Here is a 12151-nt window from a genome sequence, read left to right on the forward strand (position 1 = left end):
GAACGGTGTCTACCTGTCGACCTGAGAAATTGTTGTCCGAGAGAAAACCTTTTCTTGCCGGACCAACCGGCCTCGGAACAAAGTTTAGCTCTCAGCAATAATCAACCGCCAATTTCAACCACCGAGCGCAGCAGTTGAACAAATACCCGACGGTAGATACGACCCCCAAAACCGGGACAGAAGGGAACCGAATCGCGAAATCGAAATCGAATCAGGGTGTCCATTCTGCATCTCGTTTCAATGTGTCCTCTGTGTGTGTGCCTATGTATCCACCGTCAGAATCCGGTCACACGAGCAGAAGAAAATGAAAATGTAAATGCGACGGATAAATTCATCTTAGTTTGATCGTATTTCACCGAAGCGATCCATTTGCTTTCCCCGAGTTTCGCCTTGATCAATGCGCAGAATCTAGTTGGTGGCATGACCCATGTGCCATCGTCAAGCAAACGTGTGTATGTGTGTGTATGTATGTGTGTGTGTGTGGAGATGTAAGAAAAAGAGAAGAAAAAATAGATCCTCAGAGATGGAGCGATTGCGCCAGGAGAAGCGGTCAAGCGAACTGCTTCAAGTGGAAGGAGCCTTCCTCTCTCGTTCATGCTCTGCTGGGGAAGCAGTGCTGCTGCTGGTCGAATCAAGAACACACACACAACCCCATGTGCGGCAGACAACTAGTAGCGTGACGCTCGTCTCTATTTACCAGCTTCGCGGGTGTGCAAATGCCGAAGTGATCCTCGACCACGGCACACTTCTCCTGGCCGAGCAGAGGAATGATCGGTACCTGGAATCGCGCAAAATTACCCTTTCCAGGCCCCGAGACGATCCCGCTAGCACCATGGCGCTCCATCGATGACCTCGGTCCTTCGACATCGACGAAGCGATGGGCTGCTGCGAGTCCCCGATGTGACCCCCCTTTTTTCCCTCTTGCGTGCTCCGGCTTCGTCCCGGTGGATTACACTAACCGTGCGCAGCGTATCGTTGGAAACTACCAGTAATAAGAGACACCAGTTTCGCCGTAGTAATGCAGCTAATCATGGCTGCGTCTCGGTTGAAAAGAAGGAAGGGGGGGGTGGCAGTACATGTGGGTTATGGCAATCCACTAGCATGCTTCATTCGGGGTTCGTGTAGATGTTGGACCCCCAGATGCTCTAGCTCCTTTTCCCCGTCCTAGCGAGATACGACGAGATTTGGCGGCGAATCCAAGTTCATCTTTACGCAGCAAGGCTAGACTGAGCATCGCCGTCGTCGTCACCAACACCGTCGCGGTGGGCCGGGCGTTCAATGAAGCTGGCACTACTCTGTAATCTGCAGAGTTTTTTTTTTTGAATCACTCCCTACACAGAGTTTGGTCAAGAAGAAGGACAAGAAGGAGTACAGTCAGCAGCTGATCGACGAGACGACTCCGATTTTTCTGAATCAATTTTGCCTGCCGGCCAGACCCCGGCTCCGCAATGCTTGTAGAATCTGGCTGGTTTCCAGAAGTCAAAACGCAGAGGGCAGCTCTGACTGCAACGGCAGGTGCGGGCAAGAGGAAGTAAAAAAAAAAAACAAAGGAAAAGGGAGATCGCAATCGTTTGGAACTGGCAGCCATTGGCCCCGTCTCCTCAATCGCTCCAGGGGTGTGTGGTCAAGAACGCAATCTCGATTGCTCTTCCCCCCACGTTGCAACCTTGAGCACGTTGCATCGTGACTCTGTCTGTAAATACAGGTACGCCCCCGAAAGCCTGTTTCCATCGCGGTGGGCTTTGGGATCTGCCGGGAGTCTATTATTGCGCCCTCCGTTTCTGGCACAAGCCTCTGCGACTGGCGTATGAATGTTCTAGCAGAATTGAGGCCTCCCGCATCAAACGTCGCATCGGCAAATAATTGCCAGGCCGACATGCCTGGGCGACGAGATCGTGCAGCGGGGCAATCAATGCCTCAGCAAGCCGGCTCAGAAGGCCTCTAAGCGATGACTCGCGGGCCAGCGCACCGTCAGCGCAGCATTTAATTGGCAAAGGTATGATTCGGACTGCTGCAGTGGCTTCTCTGCGGCGTTGATCTAGCATGGTTGGAATTGCATTCATACTAGTCCTTTATTTGTCTGGTGCTGCACTTGGCCTGCCCCAACATTTCGTGATGGTCGGCAATTGACATGGCCGTCGTTGTTTTTTGTTGTGCAAGCCCGCTCAAGGGTGTCCGACGAGTGCCGTAATAGATGAGATGAAAAACAACGCGCTCACGCCTTGCTGGCGAGGAAAGGAACGCTGGGCGCGGCGTGTAGAACTTACTTCTGTCCACAAACTACTGCATTACAGTGCTTGGAGGAGGGATGTCGGGCTCTCTGTGATGCGTTTTACATGAAAAGTAACTCCGCCGTCACAAGAATGCCATAGTAGTAGTCATGCGCAAACGACTGAGATATGATGGGCCTTGAGACAAATCTGCGTGCTGCATGGCCCGCTCCGACTGCTGCCAAGCTGAACAATTTTAGGATGTGGACGAGTTGACCGACGTGGTTGTGCGTTGCATCGGCGATGACCTGTTGCCAAGGGCATTACAAACGCAGCATGCGTGTACTGATATGCAGAGGAAGAAAACGCCAGCCGTTATGGGGCCCTTTCCAAGACACTGGAAAAGAAGAGTCTTGCAACTCTGGCAATCTGGGTATCTGGTTTCTGTCAGACCAGTTGGAGTCATGCCAATGCGACGACAGGCGAAACAAGTCCTCCGTTCGTGGAAGCTTTGTCGTTTCCCATACAGGTTCGATATACCCGTCGCCTGACAGACTGACTCTTTCTCGGTGGACTTTTGCAGCTGGCTAGACGTGCAGATGATGCATCAATTGGATCGCCTCTCAGCTATACTGCGACGTGTTGACCCGCCACAGGCGCCGATATGCAGAGTCGGCCGATGAGGGTTCGGCAGGGCGCAGGGCGCAGCAAGCAAAGCTTGTTTGCGTCGCCGGATGCCCCGATGCCGTTCCGGCCGGCCGCCAGCAAGATTGCCGAGTTTCACACAATCATGCGAGGCGTTTTCCCCTGTCAAACAAGGGCAAACGCGGAACGTGCTACTGGACTGATATTGCGCGAGACGACGATCAGGCTGCAGATTGTCTCACACAGGGCACCATCCTGAATGCCGTATCGTTTGGGCGCCGCCACGTCGACCAGGTAGATGGGCACTAGGTGCAGCGGAAGTGAGATCCGGATGAGATGCGCCCAAGCGCAGCCCAACCTACCCCTGCGCGCAGCAAGCAAGAGACTGATGGCTGGCGCTAGAGGACACGTCTCCATGGGGGCGTGTGCGACAAGTGTATCAAAAATATCAATGAGAAAAGATCGAATCAAGATCCATGCAAGACATGATAGAGATGAAGGGGGCACCGACGCCATGCATTTTCTTTCCTTGTCCCCCTGGAATGAGGATCGCGGGATAGGCGAGCTGAAGTTGGGCGACTGGCATTCGTGATATCGTGGCAGATGTTCGATCTGGAAGCGAACCAGGCAGGCACTCGCGTAGCGCTGTTGCACAAACTCTTTCTGTCTTGATTTTCAGAGTCATCATTTCCTACAGAACTCTAGCCGGCATTACTGTGCAGCCTTTGCATGGTCTTTTGACGCTTCTGTTGGGGCGTTACGCTGTGTGCGGCCCCAAGGCCCGGTCGCTGGCTCGTCTCCCACGGAGCTACTCGACTGCTCGCGGACAGCCGCTACTAAAACGAAAATAGAATAGACGCTACTGCCCCAGGACAACGACCAGAGCACCATGTGGCAATTGGCGCCGAATGGTAACTGCCGGGCGGCGAATAGTGCCCGCCAATGCGACGGTCACAATGGCGTCGCAGCGGCTGAAACCACCACCACACATGAGGCGCCGACGAGAAGCTCTTTGCATCTAAGTCAAATCTCAAACACGGCCATGTGTGAAATCGCTGGCATGGCATCGCACTTGGCGCATCTGTATTCGCTTGCTGTCGACTGTGTGAGGCGGCGACTGTATTTTGTCGCATTCGCTGCACGGACGTGACGGACTAGTGGTGTTTTCCTGTCTGAAGGATGTTACGGCGTAGTGGCCATTTGTGATGAGAGACATACTAGCTGTATTACTGATGACGTTTCGACAACCGGCCATGACCTTTCGGATGAACCAGGGGTTTAATTGGTCTTCCAATCCCCTGTTCCCGGGAATGATATCGTGAGACCCAGGCACCCACACCGCGGATAATGGGAGCAGCGGTCGTTGCCTACACAAAATGCGCAAAGCGATCGACGAGCCCCAAGTCTCGGAACATTGTGCGGCCGCTGCTCGAAGGCTGAGACACGGGCGATTGCGCAGCACTTGCAGTTAGCAGCGTTGCGGCATTTCATTTGATTCGCGCCTTCTCTCAGACTCTCACTCACTGTGGCTGGCCAAGACACCTCCGCAACTGGGCGTGATTCAGCGTCAGGCGATGGATGCAAAGACAAAGCCATAGAGCCTCGTGCGACTGCGTCTGCTGGAGCGGGGTCGCTCGATTGTGGCTGTGCGGGGGGTTACAAAGAAGATTGCAGCTTTTGCATATTGTGATGGATGGGTCGGCGATGGGAGATGCGTTTTCTCATGGACCAAACGCCGAACAAATAGTTACATGTCAGGGTGGTGGTGGTGATGATGATGTGTGCAAGCCATCAGCCGTTTGAGACGGCCCTTGCTCATTATGCACAGCCAGCTGGCAGCCGCTCAACGGCGATCCCCACTAATCACATCTACCCGACGGGCCGTTCATCGCCTCGCGGCGCGGCACCCAGCGACAAGGGATGACACAACAAGGCAAAGTGATAAGACCTACATGTGGACGTGGGTGGGCCAAGATCCGTTCTCTTGGGAATGTGATGAAAATTGTGACGAACCGAAAAGAGCGCTCCGAAAAAAAACGAACCCGTGCCCTCGGGCCGGCTAGAGACATATTACAACAGCTCTCCGCGACCCCGAGCACGCCCGTTGAACCGAGGCTCGGTGGACAGAGGGGTGGCGGGCCCATCCTCGAATGCATGTCCGACTTTTTGTGCCACCAACAACGGTCGCTCGTTCATCGAACGGCTGCTTTGCTGGCCATAGAGGGGAAAAGGGTGGCCGCAGCAAAGATATGCGTCGGTGCGCCATCACAGACCAGGTAATATACCGGCGCGCCCTCCCCTCGATGAGGCTTTGCAAGGCTGGTGGGAGCACCCTGAACAAAGAGCAAAAGGGGGATGGCGCTGATTTTGTCTCGCCCATCCCGCCCGCGCGGACTACGCCTCTTGTTACACACGCCCAACAACGCATACATCCATACGAGTAATCCGTTACCTTGTGGTTGTAACGGTGAGATTGTCAGGTGATGAGGCACATTGGCGAGGACAACGATCCCGGTTGGCCGATATTGCGCCTTTCAAGATTTGTCGCCAAGAAAAGAAGGAAGGGAGGGGGGGGGGGGGGGGGGCGTCGCCGGCGGCGGCGGGGGTCAAGGTGATACAGCAACATGAGAAGAGAAGAAGAACAAGAAGCAAAAAAAAAAAAAAAAGAAGACATCGGTATTACGGAGTACAAAAAGCAGCGTGTCATGGCCGTCGGATGCCTTCATGCCACCCCCGTCTACATCATCACAGTTACACAAAGACGGGCAGGCAACCTGGCGGATCTTGCCAGCGGTGAAGCCGATGGAGAGGACATTCACAAACATGTATGCCCGTTTTGGCCCGCTTGCTTCCCCACCACACACCCTCCCTCCTGACCGTAGTCGGAGTCCGAAAAGGGAAAAGAAACCCAGATCCGTCCTGCAGGTAGCCTTTTGATTCTGATGGCGTCGTACGGGCGTACACAACGGGCCTGTACGACCGGTGACAGTAGAGGAGAGGGGGGGGTTATTGTTTGTGACGTATCCGTACATCTATAGCCGAGGCCATGAAGCAACAACGTACGCAAGTACGCATTCTGGTAAGAAACCCAACCCCCCTCCCCCTTCCCCCGTGTACGAAATGGCTCAAGGCAAACACAAAAAGTCGGAGGGCCGAGGTGCGGGAGAAGCCGCAAAGACGAGAAGGGAAAAAAAAAATAAAAACAAAAAATGGGCAAATGGCAGGCATGCATCTCAAAAAAACAAGATCAAAGGTGAGCGCCAAGCCCGTCCCAGAAGCCTATGATAGGTAGACTCAAACCCGCGCCCGGGAACTAGTGAGCTGAAAAAATAAAGGGTTCAACAAAAAGCTCACAGAGTCGCAACAGAGACAAAGCCAGGAAATCCTAACGAAAAGAATAACCCTTGTCAGAGCTTATTGCAACACGCGCCAGCCCGGCTGGGATTCCCAACTACCCATCGGCCATCTTTTTTATTCTTTTCGGGCCTCCCGTGACGGGCATGCTAACCCACCCACACAAACACCCCTCCTCCTCCTCCCGCCCGATTGGACTCTCCCCAACCCCCTTGCGTGTTCTCTATTCGTCGCACTGCATAGAATAGATTAAAGCTGCATGTGTGCGCTGTCAGATCCATCGCATTCCCATGCGACCGTGCACGCGCCGGTGCGGGGGAGACCACGACAACGTTTCAGTATGGTTTATTTTCCCTTTCATGTGCTTGGCTTACACCGCGATCGGCAGCGTGACGAAGAATCACTACAGGGGGGTGGGGGGGGCAAGGGGGGTTAATCTAAGTATTGCGATTTCGAAGCTGGGGGATGTTTTGCCATCCTTGGCGATGATCATCCCAGGAACGCAACAATGTTTCTTTGATACAGAGTAGAGCGAGGTATACAACCTACCTGCCCTATTAACGTGTCAAAATTGGAGAGGCAAAAAAAAAAAAAANAAAAAAAAAAAGAAAAAGGAAAAAAAAGATAGACAGCTCTTGCTAATCTCGTAAACTCGCAAACAAAGTCAACGAGTTGAAGAAGAAGAAGAAGAAGAAGAACATATGCTTTGCATGCACCCGCCCTGCGCAACACCGTTCTTTGGACCCCTTGTTTCTCAACGGGCGCTGTGTGACATTTTCGTCTAGGCTTGCCTTTTCAGTCTATTTTTCACTTTTTTTACAAGCACCAGACTGCGGGCGCTTCGATCGAAGGGGCGGCTGCCTGCTGTGAGAAAAGAACAAAAGAAAAAAAAAAAACTTTTTGATTCCAGCGCGCGCCGTGGTGGCCGAATTTGTCTAATAAGCTGAACAACTTACAAAGCAGTTGCCCGTGGAAGAGCCAAAATGATATGGATGCATCTGTGTAGAGCAAATATGAAAAAAAAAAGACATATTTCTTCAGTGTCTAAGACACTATAGTGCGATCTCTCTCCTTTCAGCCGTCTTGCCGTCCTTTCTCTTCTTTCTTGTTTCTCTTGCTCTAGTTACTGTCCAACCCCATCTTGATACGGCATCTGGCTCTCCCGAAACCGGTTTGTGTTCGAGTGTGACGGCCTAATAACTTTGCGGATCTTTTCTCCGGAGCCTCCTTTGTTGGGCACGCGGGTGACAAAAAACATCGCCGCCCTGCCCGGCTAAGATTCGCTCTTATCAGCTAAAGCCGTTTAAAATAAATATTTTTGAAATACTGAGAATTACGGATGGTATTAGAGGACCGATTCCTCTTTTTCTTCTTAGTTATCTTATTTTATACGTGGTGTATCTTGTGGAAGATTCAGGAGTCCATCGGCGATGTTTTTTGTCACCCGCGGCTTGGGGCAACATTCTCAAGTCTACCTCGGAAATTGAACTGTTTTGACACGCGCGTAGTGCAACCCCCCCCCGCTTCATTTCCGAGGCAATGCGCTCCTGCAAGTCAGGATCGTGCCAAAGACGCATATGTATGCCTGTTTCTTTTCTTTTCTTTTTCTTTCCCCTCCTTCCTTTCCTCTTGACGTGACATTGAATCGGGGATTCGAGGAGCAGTCGCTGTATTGTGTGTCTCGGATGGCAATGCCCGTTTGTGGCACGTCTCCCGTCCGTCCCCTTTGACATGTCTTCTATAATAACGGAGAAAACCGCTGCAGGTCGATCTCGTTGACCCGTCTTCCCGTGCCGTTGCTGCGGGATATGAATAGTTCTCCCGCATAACTAATCCCACGGTGGCGGGGAAGGGGGCGGTTTAATCTCGCATGGCCCGAGTCCTTTGCGAGTAATCATGTCAAATTGTCTTGTTGCCCACCATCCGAGGGCGTTCTGGGGCATGCCAAAGCCGACAGCTAGGTCCAAATATAGAAGGCCACGTTTCCGACTTGGACAGGGAGAGTTCTAATTCATTCAGCCACTTACCAAATTAGTCTGTTGCTATTCGTAGTTTTGGTTCTGGCGCGCGATCGCGATTTGAGTTTCATACTGTTTTCTGCGCCCTGCGTGATGTGACTCATTACGCATTCATAAAAATAGCCTCTATTCTTCGCAAATCAACGAGCCCCATCATGGCCCAGACGTAAACGAACGAAAAACAAGAGAAAAGGGCTGCTGCCAAGGCTGCATTACGTTGGCCTGGGCCCCCCGCATTCCAGAGTCTCAGCTTCCTAGGGCGGCGCCAACGCACGCAAAAAGGCGTGTCCGGAAGACGTCGGTTCTGTTCCCCGGAAATGTCACTGACGCAGAGGACATGACTAGTCTTTTTCTGTTGAAGAAAAAAGAAAGCACCCCACAAAGTTGTCCGACGGGAAAGAGAAAAGAAGGGAAATTCTTTTAAGAAAGATGGAATCTTTTCTTTTTTTCGAGCTAATCTGTAAGTAAATAAGGGTGCCAAAAAAAAGGGCCAAAATCGACCCATGCGGGTGGGGGGAACTTGATCGGCGCGGCAAGCAAACAAATTATACCAACGACAAATGAACAAGGAAACAGACTACTATTGAAATCGAATCATGTAAAAGAAGGGGAAAAAGAGTTTTTTTACTTACAAAAAAAAAAGTCAAGATCAAGTAGAAATTATCAAGTCTATTCAATAGAGTTCGGTGTAATGTTTATTTGAGCGCCAAAACTCAGAGATCCGTAACGGCGCTAAAAATCTATAGATTACCTACCAAAATCTTGCCACCACAATCTGCACATCTAACGGACATGGCGGAGTAGCGAGTCGCTCCAACACCTCTCCGTAATGACCTGTAATTTTTTTTTTTTCTTTTTTAGCTAACAAGAATCATGAAGAAAGAAACAATACCTACGTGGGCGCATTCCCCCCGCAACGCCCCCCCCCTCCTTTCAGCTGAACGCCTGTTTCTACTCATCGGGGATCTGTCTACCTAATCTCCCGCATTCATCACACACAGAACAAACAATGTTTGCATTCCAGACAACCTAGGCCACGCCACCCCCCCCCTTCCCCCTCCTCGGCGTCAGGGACATGGCAACGTCAACTTGTGCGAGAACTAGTTTCCGAGATTGGGTTAGTTGCCCCCTTTTCTTTTTCATGTTGACAAGAGCAATCGCCATACCTGAACGAACCCCTCGTATCATGCACCACACCACCACGCACCACGCACCACATATTACGCCATCGTCCCAGATCTACATCGATCGTCACAAGATTTGCATGTTTGCCTACAATGTGCCTGTTCTTTTTTAGATAAAATCGTTTTCGATTTGCATGCTGTTTGCTCGAGACTACGTTGCCGTAATCTCTCGTCTTTCCCCGCCTCCTTCTGTAACCTCTTCCCAAGTCTAAAATGGCTGAAAAAAACCAAAAAATCATAAATCGCAAAGCTTGGCCCGCCCAATGATGTTATCAACAGACAACAGAAAATAAATAAGCCACAAGAAGCAAATCCCTAGTGTTCGTGATATAGAGGCAAGTATGCCACATCAGCCCAACACAGTATCGAAGAAAATCGTGTCCATCAAAGCTTGCGCGGAACCCCGTCTTTGTGACCGGAGCCACATCCACAACAAAACAATCAGAAAAAATAAGAAGAAAGCGTCCCTGAATCCGCCCTGTACAAATAAATCATTCCAAAAGGCAGAGGCCAAAACAACAAAACGCCATGAATAAATGCCCATTCCCCACCTCCTCATCGCTCAAGTCATCCTTTGAGGTATTGTAGTTGAAACATGTGCGCATCTCGTGCGCCGCTCAACATCTTTCTTTTGAGAATGATGCTCGGGGGTATTTTCTTCTTCTGCGTCGCTAGTCTCTGAGTAAGCAGTCGGTGCATGTCGTGCCGTCTTGATATCGACGCTGCCACCATCTTTCGGGGTCTGGGCAAGCCTGGCGCTGTTCAAGGTTTGACGCCCGACGCCTTGCTAACCAGCAGCGTCTTGACCCACAACGTTTTGTTTTCCTTTTTTTTTCTTTTTTTAGCCACGTCAGAGGCTAATGCCCCGACGCCACCGTGTCTCTTAGTTGCGCTCCTCCGTCTTGGGTCGCAGTGATCGAGCTTCCAGTTGGCGTTTGCGCTCAAGCTTGGCGTAGTGCAGCCCGCAGGCATTGCACAGTGTGCGAGCGCCGTCGGGCCCGCGTCGCCATTCAGGCGTGTCGATTCTGTTGCAGCTATGGCAGCGGCCAGGAGGGGCAGCGCGCTATGTTGGTCGTTAGTGACGAAACTCGTAAGCTTGTTATGTTGTCTCACTTACACCGCGGCGCTTCTTGACCTCATTGACAGGGTAATGAGGCTTCATGCCATCGTTGTACATGCTGGCGTCGTGGCTCTCTTCGTACGCACTCTTGGCCTTGGCTCCCTCGCGCGCGCGCTCGGTATGTTGGACGATATCACGGACCTGCTCCAGAGACCGCTTGATATAGTCGGCATTGGCTAGCATTTCATTGACCTCGCGTTCGCTAGGCAGGCGCTCCACAGATGACTGGCCCCCTTGCTGCTCCTGAGCAGCACGGCCGTAGGCCTCGGCAAAGTTGAAAAGTGTGCGGGAATTGGATCCAATCTGCGCCGACTTGTTAGCAAGGGAAAAGAAGCAAAGGCATCAGGCCAGGTAAACATACTCTGCTGAAAGACTCGTGGTAAGTCCAATTTTCGTAGTGTCGGGGGGTAGCCTCGTATCTGCTGCGAGAGTAGGGACCAGGCTCGCCGTGGGTTTGGGGGCGGGGAGCGTCGTAGTGCTCGTGGCGGGGAGAAATTGGGTATACGGGCAGCGGCATCTGGCCAGGCGGTAGGTGAGAGGGCTGGAAGGGATGCGAGGTAGGAGCGGGGGGCTGAGGGTAGCCGCCCGAGACGGCACGGTGATCGTGATGAACAGGGCCATGGCCAGGGCCATCAGGCTTGCCGGGGGGTGTTGGTCTGCGGTCGGTGACGGGAGGCAGGCCGGCGCGGCCGTTGAATGGAGGTCTGGGGGAGTCGGCAAAGGCAGGAATGGTATCTTGCCTCGAGGGAAACGAGGCAGGGTGAAGCGGCTGCGGCGATCGCGAGTGCTTGTCAGAGTCGGTGTATTGGCGAGATGGAGGAGCAAAAGGCGAAGGCAAGCCGCCGGAGCTGGGCTGCGGCGGCATGCTGCTGTGGTGAGGAGCGTACTGGCCAGGGCGGGCACCAGATATGACTTCGGAGATGGAGGGCAGCGACTGGCGAGGGGGCGCTTCGCTAGCGTGGTCATCGGTCGGCCGACGAGGCTCGGCGGAGGTAATCATACTGGTCGTGGGCGAGGAGCCGGACATTAGAGGCGTATAGGTAGATGAGGCAAAGGACGACGGCTGGTAGTGAGCACTTGGAGTCAGGACAGAGGCAGCTGCCATGGCCGGCCGGTGAGGTGTGCCTGCAATGTGTGGTTGTTTGTTGGTTGTGACGATGTTTGCTTGGTCGAGTGCGGAAGAAGCAAGTCGGCAAAGACGAGATCGTTGTTAGTAGTAGGTATGCATATGGTTAGAAAATGTTGAAGGTTGGGAAGAATCAAAGTCGAATGGACGATAATGTTTGGGGCAGGCTTGTTAATATGTGTTATGCAAGACGAGCCAGCTTAGACGAGTACGGGGGGGTGTAGGTATGTTAATAAAGGCCGGCTAGGGTGGGAATGGTGTGTGCGTTGGACTGTCGGGCCTCTTTTTCTTTTTGCCTTTTTTTTTTCTCTGATGCTCGTCTTCCTAGTGTAAGACGGAGCTTTGCCGGGGGACTGCGAGTCGCCCGCTTTCAATATGCGGCGCGTGGCAATGACACCAAGATGGGGAGGGCGGATGGGTTGATGGGTTGACGAGGTGGGCTGGGCTTAGCAAGAAAGCCAAGAGCCACCGCATCTGTGTCGCTAGGAAGAAGG

At 52.5% G+C, this 12151-nt stretch overlaps 2 protein-coding genes across 2 annotated transcripts; both read right to left on the bottom strand.

Annotated features, from left to right (window-relative positions):
* Positions 1-3020: 3020 nt before the first annotated feature.
* On the bottom strand, positions 3021-3272 carry BBA_06063 (uncharacterized protein; the record flags this gene model as incomplete). Its single annotated transcript, XM_008601160.1, has 2 exons — positions 3021-3160; positions 3218-3272. The coding sequence occupies 2 exons, from the start codon at positions 3270-3272 to the stop codon at positions 3021-3023; spliced, it is 195 nt and encodes a 64-aa protein (XP_008599382.1).
* Positions 3273-10294: 7022 nt separating this feature from the next.
* Positions 10295-11636, bottom strand: BBA_06064 (GATA zinc finger protein; the record flags this gene model as incomplete). The annotated part of the gene is made up of 3 exons (XM_008601161.1): positions 10295-10474; positions 10529-10834; positions 10893-11636. The coding sequence occupies 3 exons, from the start codon at positions 11634-11636 to the stop codon at positions 10295-10297; spliced, it is 1230 nt and encodes a 409-aa protein (XP_008599383.1).
* Between the last annotated feature and the right edge of the window lie 515 nt (positions 11637-12151).

This window comes from Beauveria bassiana (assembly GCF_000280675.1).
Source record: "Beauveria bassiana ARSEF 2860 unplaced genomic scaffold BBA_S00017, whole genome shotgun sequence".
NCBI classification, from domain to species: Eukaryota; Fungi; Ascomycota; class Sordariomycetes; order Hypocreales; family Cordycipitaceae; genus Beauveria; species Beauveria bassiana.